The 25,546-nt window shown below is 55.2% G+C and overlaps 9 protein-coding genes across 9 annotated transcripts; 4 read left to right on the forward strand and 5 right to left on the reverse strand.

The window, feature by feature from the left end:
* Positions 1 to 6: 6 nt before the first annotated feature.
* DICSQDRAFT_60604 (acetyl-CoA synthetase-like protein) lies at positions 7 to 4,268 on the reverse strand (the record flags this gene model as incomplete). Its single annotated transcript, XM_007365828.1, has 19 exons — positions 7 to 417; positions 477 to 736; positions 788 to 931; positions 984 to 1,017; positions 1,070 to 1,625; positions 1,678 to 1,940; positions 1,996 to 2,053; positions 2,109 to 2,253; positions 2,309 to 2,327; positions 2,388 to 2,546; positions 2,616 to 2,763; positions 2,831 to 2,913; positions 2,973 to 3,026; positions 3,077 to 3,208; positions 3,265 to 3,296; positions 3,350 to 3,409; positions 3,462 to 3,530; positions 3,589 to 3,906; positions 3,965 to 4,268. 19 exons carry the CDS (start codon positions 4,266 to 4,268, stop codon positions 7 to 9), a joined length of 3,249 nt encoding a protein of 1,082 aa, XP_007365890.1.
* A 1,108-nt stretch (positions 4,269 to 5,376) lies between these two features.
* DICSQDRAFT_86359 (uncharacterized protein) lies at positions 5,377 to 8,280 on the reverse strand (the record flags this gene model as incomplete). Its single annotated transcript, XM_007365829.1, has 17 exons — positions 5,377 to 6,267; positions 6,327 to 6,351; positions 6,399 to 6,456; positions 6,508 to 6,535; positions 6,592 to 6,651; positions 6,708 to 6,808; positions 6,869 to 6,908; positions 6,961 to 6,976; positions 7,032 to 7,043; positions 7,099 to 7,123; positions 7,179 to 7,303; positions 7,358 to 7,383; positions 7,435 to 7,460; positions 7,511 to 7,528; positions 7,580 to 7,688; positions 7,746 to 7,838; positions 8,222 to 8,280. Coding segments are annotated over 17 exons (1,710 nt in total), but the record flags the coding sequence as incomplete, so codon positions are not given.
* A 1,803-nt stretch (positions 8,281 to 10,083) lies between these two features.
* On the forward strand, positions 10,084 to 10,452 carry DICSQDRAFT_170197 (uncharacterized protein; the record flags this gene model as incomplete). Its single annotated transcript, XM_007365830.1, has 2 exons — positions 10,084 to 10,126; positions 10,220 to 10,452. 2 exons carry the CDS (start codon positions 10,084 to 10,086, stop codon positions 10,450 to 10,452), a joined length of 276 nt encoding a protein of 91 aa, XP_007365892.1.
* A 1,426-nt stretch (positions 10,453 to 11,878) lies between these two features.
* DICSQDRAFT_170198 (uncharacterized protein) lies at positions 11,879 to 12,121 on the forward strand (the record flags this gene model as incomplete). Its single annotated transcript, XM_007365831.1, has 2 exons — positions 11,879 to 11,930; positions 11,994 to 12,121. The coding sequence occupies 2 exons, from the start codon at positions 11,879 to 11,881 to the stop codon at positions 12,119 to 12,121; spliced, it is 180 nt and encodes a 59-aa protein (XP_007365893.1).
* Positions 12,122 to 12,436: 315 nt separating this feature from the next.
* On the reverse strand, positions 12,437 to 14,821 carry DICSQDRAFT_60485 (uncharacterized protein; the record flags this gene model as incomplete). The annotated part of the gene is made up of 12 exons (XM_007365832.1): positions 12,437 to 12,544; positions 12,605 to 12,673; positions 12,739 to 12,828; positions 12,887 to 13,008; positions 13,075 to 13,219; positions 13,342 to 13,457; positions 13,518 to 13,725; positions 13,807 to 13,875; positions 13,933 to 13,943; positions 14,009 to 14,343; positions 14,420 to 14,540; positions 14,620 to 14,821. 12 exons carry the CDS (start codon positions 14,819 to 14,821, stop codon positions 12,437 to 12,439), a joined length of 1,596 nt encoding a protein of 531 aa, XP_007365894.1.
* Positions 14,822 to 14,880: 59 nt separating this feature from the next.
* On the reverse strand, positions 14,881 to 16,078 carry DICSQDRAFT_180713 (uncharacterized protein). Its single transcript, XM_007365833.1, has 3 exons — positions 15,909 to 16,078; positions 15,757 to 15,839; positions 14,881 to 15,700 (listed from the first exon to the last, which is right to left on the reverse strand). The coding sequence occupies exons 1-3, from the start codon at positions 16,062 to 16,064 to the stop codon at positions 15,616 to 15,618; spliced, it is 324 nt and encodes a 107-aa protein (XP_007365895.1). The 5' UTR covers positions 16,065 to 16,078; the 3' UTR covers positions 14,881 to 15,615.
* Positions 16,079 to 17,145: 1,067 nt separating this feature from the next.
* On the forward strand, positions 17,146 to 19,591 carry DICSQDRAFT_170201 (uncharacterized protein; the record flags this gene model as incomplete). Its single annotated transcript, XM_007365834.1, has 13 exons — positions 17,146 to 17,262; positions 17,319 to 17,508; positions 17,561 to 17,681; positions 17,743 to 18,077; positions 18,137 to 18,147; positions 18,198 to 18,272; positions 18,336 to 18,543; positions 18,604 to 18,742; positions 18,804 to 18,949; positions 19,014 to 19,135; positions 19,191 to 19,280; positions 19,348 to 19,422; positions 19,484 to 19,591. The coding sequence occupies 13 exons, from the start codon at positions 17,146 to 17,148 to the stop codon at positions 19,589 to 19,591; spliced, it is 1,737 nt and encodes a 578-aa protein (XP_007365896.1).
* Positions 19,592 to 19,995: 404 nt separating this feature from the next.
* Positions 19,996 to 21,477, forward strand: DICSQDRAFT_170202 (uncharacterized protein; the record flags this gene model as incomplete). The annotated part of the gene is made up of 4 exons (XM_007365835.1): positions 19,996 to 20,040; positions 20,093 to 20,220; positions 20,283 to 20,404; positions 20,477 to 21,477. 4 exons carry the CDS (start codon positions 19,996 to 19,998, stop codon positions 21,475 to 21,477), a joined length of 1,296 nt encoding a protein of 431 aa, XP_007365897.1.
* Positions 21,478 to 22,458: 981 nt separating this feature from the next.
* DICSQDRAFT_136640 (beta transducin-like protein) lies at positions 22,459 to 24,572 on the reverse strand. The gene is made up of 3 exons (XM_007365836.1): positions 23,667 to 24,572; positions 23,369 to 23,606; positions 22,459 to 23,316 (listed from the first exon to the last, which is right to left on the reverse strand). The coding sequence occupies exon 3, from the start codon at positions 23,145 to 23,147 to the stop codon at positions 22,596 to 22,598; it is 552 nt and encodes a 183-aa protein (XP_007365898.1). The 5' UTR covers positions 23,148 to 23,316; positions 23,369 to 23,606; positions 23,667 to 24,572; the 3' UTR covers positions 22,459 to 22,595.
* Between the last annotated feature and the right edge of the window lie 974 nt (positions 24,573 to 25,546).

The raw sequence follows: 25,546 nt of genomic DNA on the forward strand, positions 1-25,546 counted from the left end.
TAGAGCTCATACATTCAAGAACCCAACGCTCTCCCAGTAAGCCACCCACCTCAATGCATCTGCCTCACCGAGTGGCCCCAGTCTTGCAAGAGTACGCGAAGCGGCTGAGGCCTTGTGGGTCGCAAATAACACTTCCTTGTTCGACAAGGACGCCTCAAAGAAATCGATGAGAGTATGCGCAGACTCGTGCGTGTCCGTCTGCAATTGCACCTCGTTCGCTGCGCGTGCAGACTCCTTCAGTTTCTCGAGCCACTCTGCAGTCGATACGAGAGGGACTGCGATTTTCTTCGCGATCGGTTGGAACACGTCGTTCCAAGAGGCCGGTTTGGGCGAGGTGAGATGCAAGATAGGCTCGTCACTGTACAGCATCTCAAGAAGCGCTGCACTCGCGATGTCGATCGGAACCCAAGAGACAGTCTAGTAATAGATCCTCTCATTAACACGGTCTCCGACACGATGTGATGTTGTCAACTCACGTCGTCTCTTTCAGGTGCAAGGCCTAGTCGCTTGCTTGCTCGGACGATAGATGGAATCCACTCTTTAATATTCCAACCACCTACTTGCGAGTCGCCGCTCAGCTGGCCTACACGCACGGATGTCGTGCGGAGGCCCGTTTCCCTTGTCGCCCGCCATAGCATTTGTTCTGTGATCCACTTGCTCTCGCCATATCCAGTCCCTAGTGCGTATTCTGGACCATATTCAAGCGATTCGGGAGCCGGCGTCGTGGACGAGTATCCTGTAGCTCTTGGTTAGAAAGCGTCTTCATTCACGACAACAAGAGCCCTACCGAAGAGCGCGCTGATAGAGCTGACGAAAAGAAGCCTCGGCCCACCCGCCACAGCTGAGCTCAAAGCGAAGTCGACGACATTGCGTGCACCAGCAAGGAGGGGCTCAAATGATGGCAAGGAGACGTTAAAGTCGACACGCCAGCCTAGAATGTGTTTTAGAGAGTAAATGACACTACTGAGTGCTGAGACACATACCGTTCTGGATGATAGCCGTGACGGAGGCGCGTAACTATGGACATCATCAGAAACACTGACATGCGAGGATAATTGACCATTCTCACTTGCTCGAACGTCCGCTGATCCAAGTTGAACCCTGGCTTCGACAGGTCTCCGGATAAGAAGGTCACCCTTCCACCATCCAATACGTGCTCGTCCAGGTTCCAGGCACGGAACACCTCACGGTGTCTCTTCTCAAGGGTTGCGCTATCCCCGGGAACGCCACGGTTCAAGGCGTAGACATGCACGACTTCAGGTTCCGCGAGGATCTGAGTGAGCAGCTGAGACCCGAGGCGGCCGGTGGTCCCCGTGATGAGGATCGTCTCTTGCGAAAGCCCGTGGCCATTGTGGCTGACGTTACTGGATGACGTCCCGCGCCAGCTCGGCTTGGGAAATGTGCTAGAATACTTCGACAGCATGGACTCCATCTGCGTAAGGCGAGAGGCACGCTCTTCTTCCTTGCCTACGGCTGTCCCAGACAGGATTCTGAGAAGGAAGAAAGCGAGTTGGGTTATGCTCGGGTTGTTGTAGACAAAGTTCAGTGGGATGTCATGAACGGAGAGCTTGGTTGTGGTCCTGATAGCGTGAAGCACTGTATTTCTGATCCAGGTAGCTTGCAAACTAGGCCTCGTAAGTCGGAATCTCACAGACAGTGGGGCGCAGAGCAACATACCTATCGCCGCCCTGCTGGAACAGGTCGTCGTCATCTTCGATGTTGGGCACCTTCATAACCTTCTTGACCACCCCTCGGACGTACGTTCGCACAGTCTCAGCTGACCAGGAAGGGGGAACAGGGATATCCACTTGTGAGGATTCTTCGAGCTTCTTGTACAGCTCTTCGATCTCTTCTGCGTACTCATCTAGTGAGACGTGACGACGGGGCGTTCCCTTCGCCGTGTACTGGAACGGCTTGTTCGGCTTCGTGACTGTGATGAGCTATATGGAGAGTGAGCCTAAGCCCTCAATAATAGAAGCTTTCACAGGGACGAACTTCTTTGAACAACCGCGAGTGCGAGGGTGCGAACTCGTTGACGCGCTCGACCGTTGGCCTACATGATATTGAGCTCATATGAATGAGGAGAGCAGGCGAGGGGAAATTCCCACCAAATCTGATTCCGGAAGGCCTCCAACTTCACCTCGTCGCTAGGGTCGAATGGTTCCTTAGGTTGAATGATGACGCCATTCTGCGTGCGTGCACGACCAAAGATGATGGCTGCAGCAATGTTGGAGTCTCGCAGCAATATCGCCTCTATAAAATACCGCGTTGAGCAGAGCCTACGCGTACAACGTGAACACCGCCTTACCCATGGGAACTGGATTAGTCTGTCGATAGCAAATTAGACGTTATCCTTCTACAAGGACAATGCGGTGGTCGGTGCACACCTTCTCTCCCGTAGACAAGATGATCTGGTCGTCCTTGCGACCGACGACCTTCATATACTCCTTGTGTTCCGGATGCTCCATCATAAGGTCGTTCGTCGCGTATCCCCGACGTCCGTCAACCTCGGTGTTCAAAACATTTGGGCACATGGTCTCAGACTCCTTCAAAGCAGTCGTGAGCATCATGAGCACATTTGCAATGCGCATGTGCATGTGCATCGACCGACTGACCAATATGACGAGTTCGAAGACTCCCGGCTGGCCCTCCTGGTAAATACGAGCCTGCTCCACAACATGAGTCAGGGCGAAGTACTCCCATTCGCCCCTGAGGGCTAGGTCAGACGGGAATATGTCCCTCGTGAGCGCCCCCACCTCTGTGCTGAACACGCACAATGAAATCAGGACTGTCACTCCGAACGCATGTACGATAGAGGAGAATGACGCACGCCCCAAAGCCTGTGGCCAGCCTCACGCCACTGTTATGCAACAAGCCCCCGATTTCCTTGCTGAGGGGTGCGCCAGCGAACAACTGCGCGTGCAGTGAACATCAGACAAGTGATTATAACAGATGCCCGTGTAGTCACTCACGATGAATCTCAACTGTTGAAGAACAGGCACGTTGGCCGGATCGCGTCCCCATGTCTGCGAGTTCTGGTCAGGTCGGAATGGTTCAATAAAACTGCAAGATGTACCTCGAGGAAGGTAGGTACGCAGACAAGGCCATCGACCTTCGAAGCGACGGCAGCGTTCAACAATGTTTCAGGCGTCGACGCGATGGGTGGCGAGGAGGGCCTAAAGAAGGCAGCCGTTACGCCTGTCCCGACCTGTGGTCATTCTGGAAGTGAGCACTCCTGACCGTCATCTAGTACTGGTTACGTACAATCCAGGCGATCGAGAATGTTCCCATGACGTCTGTTGACGGCGTCAGCCGGATAGTGTATGGATCATTGAGGGGATGGACTCACGGAACAGCGGCAAACCGTGGAATGAGACACGCAGGCCGCACATGTCCGTGTTGGAGAAATCTAAGCAGATGTCAGACGGGGACGGGCAGCATTGGTGGAATCACGGGCGTACAGGGCGTGTAACCCCACTGAGAGAAGGTGCGATGCAGAATGGTGATAGGCTTGGGGAACGAGGTGGATCCTGTGCAGTACGATGTCAGACCAGGAATTACCCTTTATAGAACAGCTCAGGAACGTACCAGACGAATGGAGGATAAGAGCAGGTTTATCTGGGACGATGCGACCCATGGGGATACCCGGCTCATTGGCATCGTTGTAGAGGTCGGTGAACTCCGGCAAGGGAAGCAACTCGACCTCATACCCGTCATGCGCGAGCTGTTCCTTCGCTTCGTGCGCGATGCGCTGCATAACCGCATCGCGACTAACGAAGAGTTGGCGAAGAGAAGTGATCCTGATCAGATGCGCGACGGCCACCGACGAGTTTCTCGCAGAGATAGGGAACGGCGTGTGGCCGAGGTACATGATCCCGACCTGAATGGTAAGGTACGTCGGAGAATCTGAATGTGATCTTTTAGTGATGCACGACGAACTCGGACACGGAGAAGCGGCACGTACCAGTGACCGCAAGGATACCAATGGTGGTATGTCCATCGTTATCGAGCATGGTCTGAGGCAGCCGTTCGGAAACTATCTTCGCCGCTTTGCGGATACCCCGAAAGACGTCCCTGTGGTACAGCGTTTGCACATTACCATGCTCGTCATCGAACACGATAACAGGATGGTTTGGACTCTTCTCTGCGTGGAACGCGTAGAGTTCGGGTATCGTGAGGGAACTGAACAGCGGTGGGCGGGTCCAAGTTGTGCTGTTCAAGCCTTGCTGCGACGTTACCACTGGAATGTCGCTGAGGGCAGGAGACATCTTGGCTTATAGTAGTGGCTATGTTATCGACCTAGTGATCGCGGGATGATGTTTTGTGAACCTCGATCAGTTAGACCACTCCCATATATAGGCACTCCGGCATCTTGTGCGATTGTCACTCTCGAGAGATCCCCGGGCTAGCATTGTAAATCGGCATCGGGGCGGCAACCCTAGTAACCGGTGTGTCACCCGGCAGCTCTTTGTGCGGGGCAAGGCCGACTAGGATAGGATAGAGCCTGCGCTCAAGTCACCGACCTGCTCAGGTGAGGCCGCCTGGTGTCATTCTGCGGAGCCTCGGCGACCCTTCAAGCTGCCCGAGGGCAAATTTTAGTCACCACAGAAGGCGTAGCGCGGCGTGTGTGAGCACGTACTGCTTGGTGTTCCCCCGATCTGGTCATCTAGAAGGCGGCCGCGGGCGATATCGCGGCTAGGGGCTGAATTATCGATCCGTCATCGTTGTCGTCCTTGTCGCGACGTTGAAGGATAGGGAGACCTGCTGTCAAGGCGCTCGTCTACAAATGGTCAGGTGTTCGATATGCCGAGCCATGCTGGGGAATAATCAAGCAGGTTACAATGGAGAATGTTTGAAGATGAGTGTACCCAGTAGTGCACATACTAGCAACGTGCATATTCTCCGCCGTCGGAGGGAGCAAGAAAGGGGCCAAGATTCTCTGCGACAAGGCGACTCCTTGAGCTAATCGACGAGAGCTATGGACAAAATGATACAGTTAGGGTTCGAACCTACGTTCCCTAGCTAACCACAGATTCTAACCCAGGTCGCCTGAATCACTTGGCTATGCTGTCAATTACGTAATTTTCTCTCGTAGTCATATGTTGTTGTATGTTCAGGCCGTGCTACTGAACCTACAGCTTTCGCAACAAAAAGACTTGAATATTGCAATTGTATCACGCAAAGACAGACGCGCATAACAGAAGGATAGCATTGAGCTCGAAAACACACCGCAAATGTCCTGACAAGCAGACTAACTCGAGCGCATGCACACCGGCAGTACCCAGTCAAATGCGAGATCGGCTCGAACCTCCCCTCGACTCGCCTCGCGCTCCTCACGCAGCAGCACGCGCCATCCGCTCCTCATGCAGCCCCCACATCACCGCGACGCCCCGCTCGGCGTCGAACAGCGCCCGCCGCGGCTTCGACGCGCTGCGCGAGCCCCACCCGCGCCCCGAGCGCACCATCCGCGAGTACTTGTCCTTGTCCCTCTGCGCGTACACCACCGGCGGCCCCACGCCCTCGACGATGTCCACGTCCACGTCGAACGACGCGGCGGGGCCGAGCGACGCGGTCCCAAAATGCAGCGGGGACAGCGACAGCGCGCGTTCCGGGGGCGACGGGTAGTCCTGCGGGTGGTGCTGTTCCCTGGAGGGCACGGAGGTTCGGGAGGACACGGAGGGGATGGTGCTGAGCGTCGTCGAGTGCGCGCAGCTCGGCCGCCGCTGTGCCCACGGGCCGCTGTACTCGTGCCGAGGCTCTGGCTCGGGGGACAAGGGCCGCGCGTCGATGGGGCGCGACCTGGGCGAGACGGACTCGGGCATGGGCGGCGTGATCGCGAGCTGCTCCGCGAGCATGAGCGTCGGCAGGTCTACCTGCGTCTGGGCCCCAGTCCCGGCGGCGAAAGGATGGCTGAGCCGGACGGACTCGTCGTACTCGGGGAGGGCGACGTCCGGGTGGCTCAGGCGCGGGGCGCGGGGCAGGAACGGCTCCTCGCTGGCGAGGCTGTCCGAGCGGCCTGGGGTGGGGAACTGGAATGCGTAGAGCTCTGCCGGGCACGTGTCCCGCTCGCGGATGCTCTGGAACTGGATGTGCGGCTGTCCGGGGTGGCCGAGGTGTACGCAGGAGGAGGATGGCGGGAATCCTGAGAGGAAGAGCTGGTGTTTGTGCTCAGGCGGGCCGACGTTCTGCAGGATGAAGGACGCGTTGGGGGTGAAACCGGGAGGCGTGTGATGAAGGCCGTCGCGAATGCCGCCACGCGCGTTCAACCTGCGGGGAACGATGGGTGAACGGAGCGTTGGCAGCGAGGTGACCAATCAAGGACTTACATTGCGAGGTAGGAGTTGATGTACACTGCAGCGGGTCAGCATCGCATTGCTCTAAGACCAAGAGCCACTCACGTTTGATGACAAGGAATTCGATAGCAGCGGTAATAAACGTAGCAGGGTATGCGATCATCTGAAAACTTGAAATCAGCGGAAGGGACAGCCTATGCTGTCGCGTGCTTACCATAGAGATAGCTATTATAGAACATAGACTAACGGGAGACATAAGTGCTTGTTTGTATGAGATGGGTCGCGCCACCTGACTGACCTAGTTACAATACCAGTATTCACGGTATAGAACATGAGCTTTCGGAGGACACCGTTCATCCTGGAGGGCGGACGCGGACCTCAGCACGGGCACTGGGGATGTACAAGGCTACTTACGCTCCGAACTCGGTCTGACATTGGGCGAGGAAGTAACACAGCGAACCGGCGATGACGATGTCTGTCAAAGTCGAGCAAACTAGAGGCACATATGTTGCAAACTGCCAAAGACGTGTTAAGATCGGAATAATTCTTAGGACAGAGGGAAAAGAGAAACGTACGGGAGCGTGCGATAGACGGTCGAAGGTGTCCAGTCTATATCTGTGGCATAATCAGAACCGTGACACAAGAAGATGGGAAGCGGTAGACTTACGTTTCACTACACATAACTGCACACAAACTCGCGTTCAGCGGTGGTCATCAGCCAGACAATACGGAGCGCACCAATCACAAGAGCTGGTGGATCGAAACAGCATAAGTAGAGGTTGTCGTGGGAAGACGATTGACTTACCATAACCTATAACGACCAGAACGCCCTAGCGAACGCATGGTTTGGTATAATCGAGATTTCTCCGGCCACAGGGGACTCACCACGAGATATGGGACTACTAGCCGCATAATCCACCTAGCGGCCGACTTCTGAAGCGTGACCTTCTGCGAGCTCCACCGTCGGTCCTCCTCTTTGAACGGTTCTACATCTTCGTCGATACCGCGCACTAGATGCAAGCGTCAGGTTGGGAACCCGGGAGCAGAGCGTGGAGAGCACGAACGAGTCCATAATTGGAAGGTGTACAAGCTGTAGATGGGATGAGATACGGGACGTTCACGGTCAAATGTGCGAGCTTACGTGTGTACGGATATCACGACGAACCCCTGGCGCCGGGAAATCAGCTCGAGTAGGGTGAACGTCACAGTATACGCACGTCTATGATAGTACGGAGCTAGGTGAGGGTCAACATGGATTTTGATCGCACGTGTGATAGCATCCGTACCTTGTAACTCCATATCACTGTCAAAAGAGCGGACGGGTTGTCGAAGTTGATGACGAGGTAGAAGTAGATGAAGTGAGCGCTTAATGAGAAGTGGAAGGCGTCGAGGAACCTGGAATCGCGATTACGACAACTGCAGCGACGCAGTCGAGGTCAAGTCATGACTCACCAGAGCCAGAATACAGCCACCTTTATCCACCGCCTGTCTCCCGGGTATTGCTGAAAATAGACGAATACCTGAAGCATGGTAAGTCCAAACAGTCTAGGAGCCAAGCCCGTTAGTTCGATTGCGAATGAAAGGGGATATGAAGGGTGGTCAGAGAGCGCGATTTCGAGGCGAGTCTGCAGGGCAGAAGCTCCTCCAGGGTAGCTTGCGCGGTGCTGCACGATTGTGCTGAGATGGTGATTTTGAGGGGCCAAATTGCCTCCCAAATCATCCTACGGAATCGTCCCATACCCCTGCACCCGGGCGAGGATGTTCACGATTCCGGGTAGGGAGGCAGGATTGCGGACAGCAGACCCGCGACTGGGGAGCTTCTGCGATTCTGCGCAGGTATGCTGAAAACGCGAATCCGAGGGCAACACCGCCTCCAGGATTCGCCCGGTGACGGTGGACTATGACCACCCCTTTTTGAGGGGACTTACACCGCGGAGACGAGTACGCCGATGAAGAGGGCGCCATAGGTACTGTCGAGGCCGGACATGCTTCAGGCTAGCTCAGCACAAGGATGGATGGAGGGGGAACGTGGAGGGCGGAAGGCACGAAGGAGGAGGGCAAGGGAGGGTCGGGTGGTAGTGGACGAGAGAGGCGGGAAGGTGGGCAGCGGCGGGGGACGGGGAGGGAGGCATGGAGGAAGGCATGGACGGGCGGCGGGGATCCGGAAAGTGGTGGGCGACGTGCAGGTTGGGTACGGACAGAGTTGGCAGTCCCCCTCCCGCGACGGGCGGAATTGCGTCTCGCGTGCCTGCACCTGACATCCGCCGAGCCCCGCGCCGGCGCATATAGCAGCCAGCCGGCGCATATAGCAGCCAGCCGGCGCATATAGCAGCCAGCCGGCGCATATAGCAGCCAGCCTGCGTCCTGCCCAATCTGGGAAGATGCACAGCGCCTTCCCTCGGCCCTACATAGCATGCAGCTCGGGGAGCACTAGTCCGTGCACCATGTGCGAGTCCGATGCCTCATCTCACTGGACACTATCACAGAGCAAGGCAGCTTGCGGTCTCAGACAGCTACACCTGCGTGACCGTAAGTGAGGTACCACTATGACATGTTCATGAGCGACAGCCGTCATGTTCAGGGAGAATCCCAACTCGGGGTAACTTACGGAAAGCACTGCAGAAGCTTCGAATCAACGCGTGTAGTTGACAAGCCTGCCCGGTCTGCTTGCTCGTATCCGGAAGCGCACATATTAACAACCTAGATGGAAGACCAGGACAGGCAGCAATTAATATGGTTCCACCCCGAGACTGATTCTCGTTCCCAGCGAGTAAGTAGCCGACTCGTAACCGGTATCGATGTCATTCGAAACGAGCGGCAGCAGTCATCGGAGCTCGACGGAGACTATACTGGGAGTAATCGGAGTCCGAATATGACTCCCACCGTTGAAGCGCTGACAGCGTCGCGACTCGCCTTCAGTTTGGCTTCGAAGACTCTGACAGAGATCGCCCGCCGTGTTTGCCCGCCGTGTTTGCCCGCCGTGTATGTACATACGTTTCAGTCATCTGTGAGACCACCCGGTATCTCTCATTGCGCACAGATAGCCTCGGCTGATACGCTTCCTCGCCCCAGTACTAGTGACCGAGGCATGCAGTCCCAGCTCTACCTCCTCCACGCCCCTACATCATCATCTAGCAAACAACGAGCTTATATCGCATTGAACTGAACCCATTCCCATTGCGACGTTGCAAGCATGACTATATGTGTTTTTGTCCTCCCACATGACGCCCCTGGGACCATGTTGCGCTCCCGCAAACCACAATGCTCGTTCCGGCCTTGATGGGCTCTGACGACAACTGCAGTGCTCGGGACGCGCAAGACGGCATTTAGAATATCCCAGATTCGTTCAGATGTTGGATATCTGTCCATGTCAGGCTGGGAGTGTTTCTAGAAGCGATGGCGAGTCTGTTTCAATATGGCGCTGAATGCGGGATACTTACTCGATGCATTTACTTGCGGTGTGCATATCCGTACACATCGTCTCCACTGTTGCTCGGAGAAGAAGCCGGAACCGTCGCCTCGTCCTGCTACATCTCGTCTGAAAAGTAGCTGCGCAACGGTGCTGAGACGTTTCCCGCTGGACTTAGGTTGAAAAGCGATCACATTGGGAAGCCTCGCTCACTATATCACATCTAGAACTACGTCCTCGGAAGACCTTGGTCACTAGCGTCCCTAGACAGATGATAGCAGACCTCCAGGAGATTGGCCGCGTCGGCACTCCCGCTTCCTCGTCCCCTCCCCCTCAGAGCCTGCAGAAGAACCTTCAAGTCCTATCACCAGTCATCTACCCATGCACTTCACAGTCATCGTCGGAGCCGCCCTCGCAGCCAGCGGTAAGCATGTCTCCGCCCCACCCTACGGTCCGCAGGCCTGCAAAGCCACGCTGACTACGTCTTCGAATCCGTCCTCCGTGACTCCCTTAGCAGCCATCATACCCACCTCCCTGACGACCTTCCCGGAGACCATCGAGACGGGCCCTGTCGTATCCCACCGGGGTCGCCGCCGCCATTGCGCCCGATGCGGAGGACTGTTTGATCACTACCACCCTCACGGTCCAACGTTCGACGGAGCGACGACGACCGCTACGCTTACCGTCGTTACGGACGCCCCGAGCCAGGAGACGGTCGCTGGCCAGCCCACCACCGTCACCGCTCACTAAAAGGCGCATTCATACGTTGCCCGAGGCTCCTGGGAGATTTTTGAGATCGTGAGCGTAGTTCTCTGTTCGCCCTCTGCACTTTCTCACTGCATTCATGCTTCAGTCCTCGTGACCGAGTCCCCTCGCCTTCGACATGCTCTTGTTACTACCTCATTGATTGTCTACACTAGGCTTTGAGTGAACCCTACAGAGAAGGCGGGGTGGGAAGCTTAGCATGTACCGCAAGGACATGTCCATGACGCAACCTCGACGATGCGAACTCAGAAGCTCTTCAGTTATCGCGGAAATTATACGGACTTCTCCAGGGTGCATGATCATTGATGGCGCTATGGTAAGCGATAACACTCGGTTTGAGCCTACGCCACTGCCAGTGTGAGTGGGGCAGTACTTGAAACGCGTGCGATACAACCTTGAGCAGCACGAACTTGTGCTATTGGACGAAGTTCGCTCCAGGTACTCGCTCTAGGTACTCTACACGAATGAACAAAACTCTCGAGGAGATGGAGCACGGTCTCGACATTTTCTCCGTTGCTACTGCTCTCGCTGCTCGCGGTAAGCCCTTCTGCGACTCAATCAAGTTGATCCCGATCGAAGCCTTGGCTGAGCCACACTGAGACGCACAATTCTTCCCAGAGCCCACGCTCTGAACTGTGTGCCCACCGGCACGGATCGGACTTGCGTGGGATCACGTTTATGTGGACTGAGGCTGTCGACGTCCTAGACTTGTGTCCGGACTGGGGCATACACGATGGAGCCTGCCTGCGTGCAGCGCACTCGCCAGCGCTAGCACTGCGAAGAGGAACCATTCTCTGGCTCCGAATGTGTTCACAAGAAGCGCTGACTCCGCGCTGGAGCCTTGATGCACATGTGGGCTCACGACCGCCAAGCTTTGTATCTGGCGTTTACCCCGACTCGCTCTCCTCGCAACCCTCACCAAGGCCATACTGAAACCTTGCACCGTCTCACTGCTTGTCCCCATGCCCGTCTAGAGTCGCGGGCTGCTGTCCCCGGCGTATGATGCTGATGTGTAAGTCTCCGGCTTGCACACGGAGAGGGTCATCGGTCCGGGGATAGACACCAGTCTGCTTAGACACGAGGCGGGTTTATCCGGCTCATGTCCATCCCTAAGTGAGTCACTACATACATTCGTGGGCCCGAGGCCACGATGCAAGAAGCACAGTACATGTATTGTGTGTTCGTAGGCGACGAGATCCGGATCCGAGCGTACACCGCCTTGAGCACGGCAGTATTTGTAAGGGGCTTGGCACAACACGAGTTCTTACCAGTTGTGAGTCTAGGTGACGGAATCTCTGGGCGATGATCACGTTTGGGTCCGTATAAGTAGCAGGTCTCTAGTCGGTCAACCGCATCAAGTCTCGCAAAGCCCATTTTTTTAAAGACGAACCTGCTCCCCCCCTTCGGAAAAATGAAGTTTGGATTCAACGTCTTCATTGTGGCTGCTGCCCTCGTTGCTCACGGTGCGCCAAACCGGTTTTCCACCTCGGAGTCATCCCAAGGTCACACTAACGTCGTCCCCCCAGCCGCCGCGACCCCAGTCAAAGGCCTCATCCCCAACTACGCGACGACCGTCACAGAGACGTTCGGCGGAACCACCATCACGTTGACCGAGACCATCGATCCTCCCGGCTCTTTCCCCACGGGACGGTGATTCCGAATTCCGCCCGTTGTGGACAATAGGACGTGTGAGTCGGTTTCTTGAGTCATATTGCACTCTTCGCGAGATTGATGATCAGGTTCGTCAGAGAAGTTACGCAGAAAGCTCCACATTGGTCAACGATCCTCGAAGATAGTAGCAGATATCCATTGTGTCGCTTTATACTCCCTCTGTGCATACAATGGGTCAAGCAGGGACATAGTTACGCAACATGTCTCGGATTGAGTCCAAACCCTGCTTGATAAGCCAGCGAGAACGATATGAGCTATATGCGAAGCCAGACAGAACGAGGTCCCATGTGCCTTGGAGTCAGTGCTGGAAGTTCGTCAAGTTCGCGAGGATTGCTGCGGTGTTGACGCCAGGGAAGGGCTCGAAGTCATTATTGACCCCGCACACCACGTCATCTTCCTCAGGAAGCTGTGGAGAGACCTCTTAGTCCCCATATCCAAATACAAGAGGAACAGTGGCGCAACTTACGGTCCCGTTGGCGAAGTAGGCCTGGCCGAGAGCTACGGTACAATCTGACGGCTCCGCCGCACTGGTATGCTGACTCGTAAAGAAACAGATCAGCAGTCAGGTAAGATGCATTACCAGGGTGCAAAGTCTCCTACACCGAAGGCGTTTAGCCGTATGAGGTTGGCAGAGTTCCCGAGCAGGTCTGCGAGTCCCTGCGCACCAGAGAACGGCGTCACAGGGTCATACTGGACAAACAATGTTAGTGCAGCGCTATTGAGGACGTGCAGTTTACGGAGCACTGACGGTGTTTCCGACGAGGGCGATCTTGTTCACGAGCGTTTTCTTGAACGGTCCTTGGTACCTCTCTACCCCACGGACAGGCCAGAATGGGCAGTAGTAGACAGGTTGGGGCCAGACGCCTCCCACTGACATTCATCAAGCACGTTCGTGAGCGCGGCCTCGAGGATGCACACGCGAGGATAGATGCTCACCCATGTGGCTCACATTCTGAGTCTGCGTGACGACGCTCTGGAAGACCGTCGACATCTCCGTGCTCTCAGGGTTGACGCCGTCATCTGCGCAGAAGATAGCAATTGCCGTGTACGAAACTGTTGCATTAGCCTTGTTATCTTGTCTCTTCCATGGACTAGTAGTCAATTAGCACCGTGAATTGCATGTGAGGCTCCGACGTATTGGTCACACGACCGATTAACGATTAGACAATTCAAGACGAACCTCCGTCGTAATGTGTCCGGAACAGTCCTCCGCGAAGGACTCTGGGAGGGGGCAGATACGTTCCCTACAATCTGGGGCCACAGCTCGTTCGCAACAGAGGCCCATGACGCCGGTGAGTACAATGCGTTGAAGAGTTTCGCTTAACCAACAGGTTACCTCAGCCATAAAAGTTGAATCTCACAAAATTGAATGCACTCACCTCGGATCTGGTAAGACGTGATCAGGGAACCTGCATTTCCTGCTTTCACATCGGCCCCATACGCCGCTTGGAGCACACCCAGGATCGTCTGGTGCACGGCCTCTGGAGTTTGGCCCGCAGAGGCGATTGTACACCCTTGAGGACCTGCTAGGGCGCATCCAGTGACGAATCCCCTGTAAACGGCGTCCGTGTCGACCAATTGATTATGCTAGCCCTAGGGTGCGGAAGACGGTCAGCTGTCAGCTTGGATGCATACCAGAGGGCCTGCACGAGATGCGCGGAGACGCACCAAGGCCCACGAATGGTTCGCGTAGATCGCGGAGTTGATCACGCCGTCGAGGATGACCTTCCCTACGCGCTACGTTACCGTAAGCGACTACTACTCTCCCATTCAACGATGTCGGAACCGACATACCTCAGGGAACACTGCGGCGCGTAATCACGGTCACCAATGACTCACCAAGGACGCGAGGATGCTAGATAGTACGCACTGTTCACAAACCGAGCACCCAGGTACGTCCCATACGACCCCCCTATATAATTCACGAGCGCACCCTCGCCCTCGATCACGTCCGTCATCGCGATCAAGTCGCGCACTGTAGACGCCGTCCCGACATACCGCAGATACCTCTCGCCCGGGCCGTCCAAGCACTTCCGCCCGGCCTCCTCGTATTTGCGCTGCATAAGCGGCGCCCGTGCAAGGAGGTGCTCGATATCGTGCGGGTCGGTGAAGGCGCCGGTGTAGTCGATGCCCGTGAGCTCGAGCGTGCCGTTGAAGAATGAGTTGTACTCTTCGGGACTCGAGAAGCAGTGGATCTCCCCTGGGCTTCGGTCCAAGCGTAAGCAAGCGATTGAGACAAAATGTGGCGAGGAAACGAGTAAGGGATGGAGCGAGAACTTACGTCGTGAGCGTACCGACCCCGCGCGGGTCCCAGCTGACGATGTCGTACAGCCCCGCAGTTACTGCGAGGAGGTAGGCGCTCTCCTGGGACAGGGAGACGATCCCGGAGCCGCCCGGTCCTCCTACGTACGTGGCCGTATAAGCATATCAGAGTACTATGTCCCTTACTGTGTGGAGGAGAGTCGACAGGGGGGACAAGACGTGCCTGGGTTGAAAATACCGTTCCACGACGCTCGCTCGTCGCGTTCACTTTTGCGAGCGCGAGTCGCGCCGTTCCGGCGGAGGCGTCGAAGTAGTCCAGCGGGACCTCGAGAAAAGCGCAGGTGAGCGCAGGGTTTGTGACAGTGGTAGGATCACAAGGACCCCATTGTAAAGGGGTGTTCTGGAGAACCACGGTGGTCATAGGTCTATCTCCTCTAGAGGATGCCTCACTCAGTTTCGTTGCTGGTTTGAGCATACACTGACCTTGATGCTAGCAAACTGGCGGCAATGCCAAGTAGCGCAGTTTGTTTCAACATCGTGGTGGTTGCAAACAAGGTCATGGCCTCTCATGCCGGCATTACAGCTAATATAAAAACCAGCGGCGCATTTCCCCCTTGTGCTCGGATCAGCGGCGGCTCCCTGCCAAGCCCCGCGAGCCTGCGCTCCGGCCACCGCCCAGCTCGGGGACAAGCTTGTCGTGTGCGTCAAGTGCACCCCGCCTAGCGCCATGCAGCTTGTCGAGCTAAAGGACACTGGATCTCTTGCCTGGGATGCTCACGACGCAGATGCCCACTGTGTTTAGGTGCTTCCAGTGGTGGAACAGAGTCGGACAATGTCCTTGTTGTGGTATAGCTGGGGCTCGCCGCTCGGCCTGCTGGTTTTTGCATCGGCTGTAAATCACCAGAAGCATAAGTATAGCGTGCATGGATCTCGGGGACAGTCAGTCGGGCCTGTCTATCCGCGTGGGAATGCGCATGTACGCAGTATGTACGGCCCGTCGCGCAGTCCTGCGCCTCGACTGTGAGCGCAGACATAGCGCGAGCATCCGTATCAAGTCTCTGGCGACATTTTGTTTCTCAGAGGACGCAGCGTGTGCGTTGAATGAATAGATTTGAGGCACGACGGCTGAGAAGGGGGCTCAGCAGTAATTGGATCGAGCAAAATAGTCTTACATCATTTCAGCAAAGAACGGGACCGAATTCGGCAAGAACGCCATCATGACTCGAAAGCGTTGGATATCGACAACTTCTCTCCTTCGGTTGCTTGGCCTTGTTGCTTCTCCTGGTTTGCTAACCGTACTCTAGTGGACGACGCTTCAGTGGACAACTGATACTATGATATGAGAATGACGTTCACTTGTTACGAGCAACGAGCACGCGCAGCGTTGTCTCCCTCTCTATAGGGGCCATCTGCTCCCAATTCGCGATGCGCGACAGCGTCTGTCGATAGACATTCAACGTCAGCACCAGCGGTCAGGACGGATTGTGAGAACGCGATGAACAACGTACGCCATCACTGTTGACCACCACCGGACCAAGCTTGTTGAACGTGAACGTCCGTGTTCCATCGAGCGTGATCTGCTCTACGTCCTCAGCATCGGAGGGCGCAGGGAGTGCGAGTGGTTGTGTAGTTGTGGTGGTGGTCTCTGGGTCTCGGGAACTCATGGTGTTCGTCTGACAAGAGTCAATGATGCTGAAGTCATCCCGTATATGTTTCAGGCGAGCCTTAGATGCTGCTGGCAAGTTCGTGACCACCAATGCGCATCCTTCGCCATCCTTCGCGACCTTTCCAATGCACGGAGCGTCGGATCGAGTCTCGGGCCGATCGCGCTCTCGCCTCACTGAGAGCGCCAAGGCCGCATCATCGCAACGAGAGCGTTCTCTTCAGTTCCAGCACAAGCAGCCAGGAAGATGCCCTCGAGAGCTGGAATCATTGAAAAAGTTGAGGTTGCGGGAGCTAGCAAAGGAGATACGGACCCGGGTTTTGGATATGACTGGGATTCGAACTCGCCCGCCCGTCACGGGTATTAGTCAGCATGTGACGTAACGAGGACACGAGGACGACGGGCGGCCAAGTTCAACCACGACATCGACAGGCCCTGGCAGCAAACGGGATGTAGAGGAAGAAGCTTTCTACATGTGTGGAAGTGACAAGACTGTATGGGAAGCATGCGTCAGAAAATCTCAAGTCGATGCAAGCACTGCGGCAAGTCGTGAAAGTCAAGGTCCTCTCCTTCCGAGACTATTTGCTGACGGCGAATTTCAGCAAATCTGGTGTTCGACTTATCAGACCTGCTTAATTCTCAGATCTGAATATTGAATCCCTACCAGAACGATCTGTTTTGCGTAGGCGCTGTAGGCGCTCACCTGCCGACGCACCCCTGCGACGCTCATCCGCTGCGATCTGCCGTCATTGTTCAGATGCACAGCCTCCATCTTGCCGTCCTCGCGTTCACGTCTACGACCATCGGGTGGTGGTTTCGGTACACTGCGGAACGTATCGCATATAGTGGTTTGTACTTCTTCGCTTGCGCACGTAAACCAGGTCGACAGCCGACTGCGTTTAGGATTGCGCGGACATCAGTCACGGTGCTGCTGTCCGCTTAGAGCCTGCGCACGCAGTAGGACGGTCTCGTCAATTATTGACCGAACTTCAAATTGCATATGTATTGACGAGGTACAAAAGCGCGTCCATCTTCCTGCTTTTATTCTCATTCCATTTTCCCTTCCTTCTACCTCCGCTACCATGTTCCTGTTGCTTTCCTCGATCATTCCTGCGCTCTCTTTCCATTCTAGTAACTCTCCCCTTCCCTCGAGCGCATCTTCAGCTTCTACTATTGCAAACATCGGATTGAACTGCACGGTCAGTTCTTCCACTCATCATTCGCCTACAGGATCATGATATAGCCTATGCTTTAGAGCGGTACGAACATATCGACCATTCAATGGGGGCCGTGTGATCCTACCCTTGTTACCAATCCCTCTCTCCTCTGCGGCTTCTTCGACATTCCACTCGATTATTATGATCCATCCATAGGTAATGGCCGCCTTGCCCTCATCAAGGCCAATGCTACCGGCGAGAAGCGCGGAACCTTCTTCATGAATCCTGGTGAGCCCACACGATGCTGGTTCGGCGATTCGCCATCTGACATAGTTCTCAGGAGGGCCCGGGGTGTCTGGTATTGAGGCGCTGTCAGCAACGAGTGACCTCCTCCTCGCACAAACGGGCGGTCTCTACGACATCGTCAGTTGGGACCCTCGCGGTGTCGGCTCGCTCTCAACGTGCGTATCCTGTCGTACTCTTCGCATATGCTGCAGTGAATCATGCCCTTCGGCTGCACAGTCCAGGAGACGTCTTCTGCTTTGCCTCCGCGGCCGACTACGCTTCGTTCTGGAACGGCACGATCGAGCTCGAGGGCATCAACATGATCGGGAACTTCACCGACCAGCAGGACATCGACGCCCTCCTTTCTCAAGCGGACAATATGCAGCAGAAGTACGACGAGCTCGGAGTGCGCTGCCAGCAGCACTCGGACGGACAATACTTGCGGTACATTGGGACAGCGGCGACTGTAAGGGACTTGGTTGCGATGGCAGACGCGCTGGATGGCCCGGGATCCCCAATCAACCTCATCGGGCTGTCGTATGGAACCATTGTTGGGTCGTGGTTTTTGGGCAGTGCGTGTTCCTCTGGTATCGCGTTGCGAGGATGCAGGGCTGATATATCCACTTTGAAGTGTTCCCCGAGGTGAGCGGGCAGATGTGCGTATGTCGGGAGATGGCTCATTTCGGTCGTAGCGTGCAGGTCGCGTTATCCTCGACGGCGTCGTCGGCCCTCAGGCGGATATCTTCGATCCGGAACTGGGCGTTCTCGTACGTACCTAGGGCTAATCCATATCTGTTGCCACCAGAAGGGACTGATCTTCACTACTCCAGGGTTGGCCCAGTCAATTGACGTCGTCAGATGACGTTTACAAAGGCGTCGTCACCGCCTGTGCCCTAGCAGGCCCCGAAGGCTGCGCGTTCGCATCCGTCGGAGACGGCCCCCTCGACGTTCATGACCGTGTCCAAGTTATGCTCAAGGCGGCGCATGATGCTCAACGTGCTAACGCGTCCGTTCCCCTGACGTCAGGACAGCTGAGGAGTAAGTGCGACGACCGTTTGCATACAAAGCGAGCACGCCCTCACAAGCATGTTCCTCTAGCTCAAGCCTTCTGGCCCAGCATGTACTCTATGACCTCTTGGCCTGACCTCATGAATATCACCCTTCCCCAGGCGGAGCAAGTTGTGCTTGCCGAATCTAAGAGCATTGCCACCTCCGCGAAACGGTCAGAGATACTCAGGTGAGTATCTGGTCTTTCCGTCAGTAAATATTGAACCGAGACTCTGACCACGAATTGGTAGTCTTTTCAAGCGGGGCGAGTTCAGCAACGTTACATACACCACGCAAGCAATCATGTGCAGCGACGCCCCCGACGTGACCGCCAACGATACGATGCACAACGTATTCGAGATTATCGTCTCGACGTCGCAGAACCTATCCCACATGTGTACGCTTTCGTTCTCTTTTCCAGAGTCATGGGTGCATGCAGCTCATCCAGCGCATTTCTGTAGACGCTTCGCAATGGCCTGCCACCACATTCTCTTGCTCTTTCTGGCCAGAGCGTGCTGTCGAGCGTTACGCAGGCCCTTTCAACAAAACGCTTTCCCATAACATTCTCGTGATTGGAAACACGGTGTGTCTCAATAATGGCCGTATGCGTTCATGCTGAAGCTGAGATTTGAACTCAGTACGATCCGGCAACCCCATTTCATGGCGCGAAGGCAGTGGCAGACGGCTTCGGAGACCAGGCAGCTCTAGTCAGATTGAACGTTTTCGGCGTGAGTCACTGTTGCTTCATGGTGCAATCTTAGCGGCTCGCATGCTGACCCCTTCGTTGGCTGGCAGCACACCTCCCAAACCGCCCCTGGCGGATCTTCCTGTCTCAATGACATCATTTTGGCGTATACGACTAACGGCACGGTAAGCAGTACCCTCGAGCCTCCTTAGACTATACGTCAGGCCTGACATCCGATGTGTGTAGCTACCTGACGGCCATGATACCGTTTGCGAAGTCGACGATACCTTCGAGGTCTTCCCAGGCGTCAATACTAGGTCGGTCATCGCTAACCTGCCTCCTGGTTCCGTTTAGAGCGACCGGATTATGGCGCATTGCTGGTTAGCAATCTCTTGTCAATCGTTTCACGCATTACCGTATGCCATTGCTACACAAAGACTCTTGCTTCCCTTTGTGCGGCTATCTCAACTCAGCATGGCGCGTCAATGGAAACGTTATAACGGTTTTGTGCTGCGCTCCTTTTGTTTTTTAAATGGTCGGTCAAGACATCTACCTGCTCATGCTTATCGAGAATTGTGTCAAGGTTCAGAGATGCAGAGATTGTACCTGGACGGTCATACACCACATTGTATGGCTGCTGCGGTAGTTCACTGACAAGAGCGTGTGAGCAGTGAAGGCCTCTAGCGCTCAGTGTGAACTTCAAGCTTGGTTGGCGGATAGCGTCGAGGCGACCCTCCTCTCTTCTCCTCAATTTCAGGATGTCCAGCCAGATAGAACCCGACGCTGAGGCGGCCAAGCAGAGGGTGCGTTGTCCCTTCTTATATCCATCAGCACCGTAAAACTCCTTTGCTATAGGGAAATGAGCTGTTTGCAGCGCAGGACTACGAGGGAGCCATCAAGTCCTACAGCGAGTCTATGAAGCTAGACCCATCTCAGTGGACATACCCGCTCAATAGATGCTTCGCACACTTGAAACTCGAGCGGTAAGTAGGCTCAGTTGTTTCTGGAATGTTCTTCCTTTCGATTGAGTGCGCTGTGTACACAGATGGACAGAGGCCGAAGCTGACGCGACCTCTGTCATTGACCTTGATGAATCCAATGCCAAAGCATGGTACAGAAGGAGCCTCGCGCGGAAAGGGCTGGGGAAATCCGCGTCTGCTCGCGCAGGTCCGTCCATCCGTCGTTTCGCTGCCTGAAAAGACGAACGAAGCCTGATGATTTATGATGATTTGCTTGCAGACCTTTATTCTTACGGGCGCCGCACAAGGGACTTCAAGATTGTGGTTGAAGAGAATTCCAAGATCGCCGCAATGGAGGCAGCTATCGTGAAAGCCTCGGTCGACTCGCCGGCTTGCGGGTTCAAATTCGTGGATACCAGCAACCACGGCGTCGGAGCATTCGCGACACGTAGCTTCGAGCGCTCGGAGCTCGTCCTTGTCGAGGAGCCTCTGTATACCGTCTCGGAAATTGCGTCTCCTCGGCAGATCGCTGCTGCGGTGTCGCGTCTCACGGACGACGAACGCACCGAACTCTCGCTGCTCCATAACAACTTCCCAGATCGCTTCGATGACTCGTTCGTCGGCATACACCGGACGAACGCCTTTGCCGCTGGGGAGGACTCGTCCGTGCTCTGCCTCCGCGGGTCGCGCTTCAACCACTCTTGCACCCCGAACGCGCGGTACTCGTGGTACGCCCCCAGCAAGACGTTCCGCATCTACGCGCTCCGATCCATCAGCGAAGACGAAGAGATCCTCGTCTCGTACATATCCGGGCGGAACATCTATGGGAGCTCGAAGGCGCAGCGCCAAGCACGGCTACAGAGCATGCTCGGCTTTGTGTACTCCTGCACGTCGTGCACGCTTCCCTCCGCCGAGCAAGCGGCGAGCGACAGGCGCAGACAGGAGCTGACGCAGCTTTGGGACACTGTGCCCCACTTTCCCCCAAGCCAGACAGCGGCGCGGCTGAATGCGATCGCCCGGGCGATACGGCTGATGAAAGAAGAGGGTTACGATGCGGACGAGGACGACTTCACGAATGACGCGGCGGTGATATGCGCGTTCCACTCGGACTGGGAATCGGCTGTGTACTGGGGGATTCGCACGTACGAGAGCCGCGTGGCGGAGTTTGGGGCGGATAGTAGGAGGGCGATGGACGAGGAGGTCTTGAGGTTTCTGCTGGAGCCGCAGAAGCATCAGATGGCGGGCAGAGGGACGAGGAAGGTGTTCAAAACTAGGGTCTAATCAATGTTTTCGTACAAGTTGCGCTGTTGCCACGGATCGTATGTTTAGTGGATATGCCTGAACGACTGCGATAGCTCGAGTAGAATAACCTGCGACGTTACCTTGCAGAAATCCACTTTCATGAAATTTGTGGAAGTCTGCCAGTGAGTCTCTTGAAGTCCAGTGTGGAGCCCTGTAGGGGGCGCGATGTCCAAATCGAGTGTCGAACGCGGCGACACAATGGGCAGAGGCGGCCCGCTCTCCGAACGTTCGTGAGTGCTCGTGTGTGTTTTCGTGGTCATTATACTCTCCGAAACAAAATGACGCTGAGTCCGTTGGATTTTCCTCCCTAACCGCAGTGGATGCCAAGCACAGGCCGTCCGTCGCCATTCACTTGCCTGCTTTCAAATCTTAGATACTTCTGGCAGCGTCTGTTCTACAAGGCTCTACATAATCGACAGGGGAATGGACTAACGAACAATGGCATATACAAGTTATCGCATGCGGGATCGGTGTTGAACTTGGACTTATCCGGTCCGGACTACACGAGGCTATGCGTCTCCTAGCGCTTAGCTGTAGTCGCTGATGTAGTATGTTACCATATTTGGGACTCTCTGCTCGTGTACTATAGCTATGCTTCCGGACTCTTCTGGTACTGTCTAGGACAATCCGTACTACTCCAGAACGGTCTAGACAGGTCTATGCCTTACTCATCTCTTACTCATCCTATGGTGCGATACGTCGCAATTCTTTCACCATTGTATTATTCATCGCACTATGGTACATGTGACTAACCACTCTTCGATTAGTCATGGACACTTCTCTGTAGTATATAAGGACTTCAGATTGCGTCCTCCCTCTTCAGTCTTTCCTTACTGACTGAAGAGTGAGTACTTCGTTACCTTTACCTCTAACTTGTAGTTACTTACTTAACCTTTGTAGTCTTGCTTCGACTCTAGGTACAGTTCGTTGCTGCAATATAGTCTTTCCTTACTGACTGAAGATCTTGCTTCGACTCTAGTCGGATCTAATCCTTGTCTTCACAGCCCCGAGTTTATCAATCGGGGCTGTACGGACATTCAACAAATACACATTCGCATGTATGTAGACATATGGGAAGCAAAGCGGAGCAGTGGTAGTCATTCCTCTGTACGACTCGATTCGAAGTCGTCCAGGATGATGTCCTGTACTCGACGACCGAAGACTGTCCCATTCCATCCTGTAGACCACAACATCATCCCGTCTGGAGTGAATGCAACATGATTGATCCGAGCACCATGTTCGAAGAGAATCGCCAAGCACGACCCGTCGCTAGCCCTCCACACCCTCACCGTCTTGTCACCAGATGCAGAGGCGATATACCTCCCACACGGGGAGAAGCACGCTCCGGACACAAATTTCTCGTGCCCCTCGAGTGAATGGACCATGGCACCATTCCGTGCATTCCATGTCTTTACTGTCCGGTCGTATGACGTCGAGAGCAGCAGCCGACCATCCGGGGAAAAGGCCATGTCGAGAACTGCATTTTTGTGTGCCTCCCAGAGCAGAGGCTCCTGTTTGGTCTCCATGTTCCAAACGCGGATGACCCCATTCGTATATCCAACAGCAACACATGTACTTTCCGGGCTGAATCTGGCTGTGACGGGATAGTTGTTCGAGCCATCTTGCTGACGTTGGAGTTGGAGTGACATGTATGCGCGGGACGGAAGTTTCCAAACACCACAGCTGTCTGGATGGTGGACTAGAAACCACTGGCTGTTGGGGGAGAACAGGGGGTCAATGATTGTTGTTCCGTCAAGGACCTGTAGCAGCTGGAATGATCGGCCGTCGTACAGTGTTCTCGCCGTCGCGGGACGAGATGTATGCACCGTTACCCGACCACGCGCAGCCTCTGATGTAACCCAGAGTACAGCCTTCAAGGGTAGCCGTTTGGTGCGGGCGGTCACGGCTGATGTCCCATATGACGACCTTCCCGCCACTACCTGCGGACGCGAGGTGTATGCCGCCCGGTGAGAACGCGAGATCCAAGACCTGTCTGTCATGGGCAAACCACTCTTGCAAGATACATGCATTTCGGGCATCCCAGAGGATGATCGTGGAATCCGAGAAGGAGGCCGTCGCTACCCACCACCCATCTGACGAGATGACAAGTGCGTTGACGCGTGAGTCATGCCCGGGTTGACCAGCTACTCAAGTCAACGTCCGGCTAGGAGGTATTTTTATTCAACGGGATTCACAGTATTTGATGTCTTCAGTCAGCGCCCATTTCTCGCTTATCGGAAGGAACCACCTGCGGAACTCGTCCGACCAGGAGATCTTCTTCTGTTCATTCAGGATTAGGCCTTCGAGAACGGTCAAGAGGACGCGATGGGAGGGATATCTGAGCAGGACCTTGTCCAATGTTGCACAGAGCTCCAGGACAGCAGGTCGACGGCATTGACTGTATAGAATTCCAACCTCGCTATCCCAGATGACCAGAGTGACATCGCCTATAGCTGTTTGTTCCGAAGCGCGTAAGATTTGAATAGCATAACGGAGTTTCTCGGTCTCGGCTCGTATCCACCATATCAGGGAGGGCTGGAGATCCTCGCCTAATTGAGGACGCGGCATAGACGAGGCTTCAACTTTGAATTATAAGGAGAATACAATTAGGAAATGGAATGAGATGCGCACGAGTACGTTCTCCCATTACGAGCGTAGAGGTAGTCGCGTGTCGACTTATGTGGACCAACAGCTCAGCGACCTGATCGTCCACATCGGGGAGTATCTGGAAGCAGTCTCAACGTATTAGAAATCGAGGAGCACAGATGACCACGTCGACCCTCACATTCAGCGTTCGCAGCTGTAAATGACAAGAGGAACGATCTTGTAGCATTGGAGTATATTCATGCATCTCCAGATACAGACGCTCGCAGGTGAGGTTCTCGACGTTCGGGAAGACCGAAAGGAAATGAACGAAAACGGTTCGTGTTCGGAACCGAGCCGAGCGGATCGTCAGGTTCAGGAGGCTAGTCGCGAATTGCCAGCCGCAGAGTGGAGTGGACTGGCTAGGCAGGTAGTCGTCAATATCGACAGGAGAGATCCCATTCAACGTGACATGACGGAGACCGGGGAGGATGGACAGCAGGGGGAACGGAGAGATATCCTCCCCGACCCACGGAAACGACAGAGATTGCACGACAGGTTGAAGGTGCGACTGAGCTTGGACGGCATGATAGAACGCTTCGAGCTGCTTCATGCTACGGAGGTCAACATTCGTGAAGAGAACGAAGAGGCTCCGAGGATGGAGCTGGCTGCAGGTGAGAGCGAAAGCACACAGCGTAGCCTTGTCGCTGGAGAAGCAGTCGATGACTTTCTCGATAACCTCCCATGGAAGCGCAGGGGAGTCGGGGACTGCACGGGGGATGGAACCGGAGGCGAGGGATGCAGGCAATTCGCGAGATCATTCATGGAGAACATGGACCGCTGGAGAGCACCTATTGTCGGTAAGTGATACGGTGACCGTGAGCGGAGCTTTAATAAGAGGACGCTCCGTGACGCGCTCGCTGGCCCGAAGGGGTAGGTGGCGCGTCACGAGAGGGAGAGAGGTTCGCTCGAGGGATAGACAGGGTATGAGTATCTCGATTGAACGCTCCAGTTTGTACATACAGATCTGGGTTTATATACGGTTCATGGGCGCTATAACAGCTCTAAGGTTCGGGAAGACTCGGGCTAGATACGAGTGAGATAAGAGAAGCTGAGAGATCGAGGAGAGACAATCCCGAAGCACGGAGTCGATCAGGTACGAAGGGAGAGAAGAGAAGTAGCGCGTGACGCGGGCGCTACATACGCCCTCCTGGACGACCGCGCCGGTGCGCAGGCGGGGCGTCCACGTTCAGGACGCGTTCGTATCGTCCTTGGTCTCGTCGGGGTTGAATTCCATGGCCGTGTCCTCCCCGCCCGCGTGAGGGGTTTCGGACGCGAAGTCCGGGACGTTGAGGAGTTGAGAGAGGCCGATGTCCCCCCCTGGGGAACCCGCGTTCGAGGGCGACCCCGCCTCGAAACCCAGGTCGAGACCCGCTTGGTTTTGGAGGTCGAGGGTAGTGGCCAG

Source organism: Dichomitus squalens, assembly GCF_000275845.1.
Source record: "Dichomitus squalens LYAD-421 SS1 unplaced genomic scaffold DICSQscaffold_14, whole genome shotgun sequence".
NCBI classification, from domain to species: domain Eukaryota; kingdom Fungi; phylum Basidiomycota; class Agaricomycetes; order Polyporales; family Polyporaceae; genus Dichomitus; species Dichomitus squalens.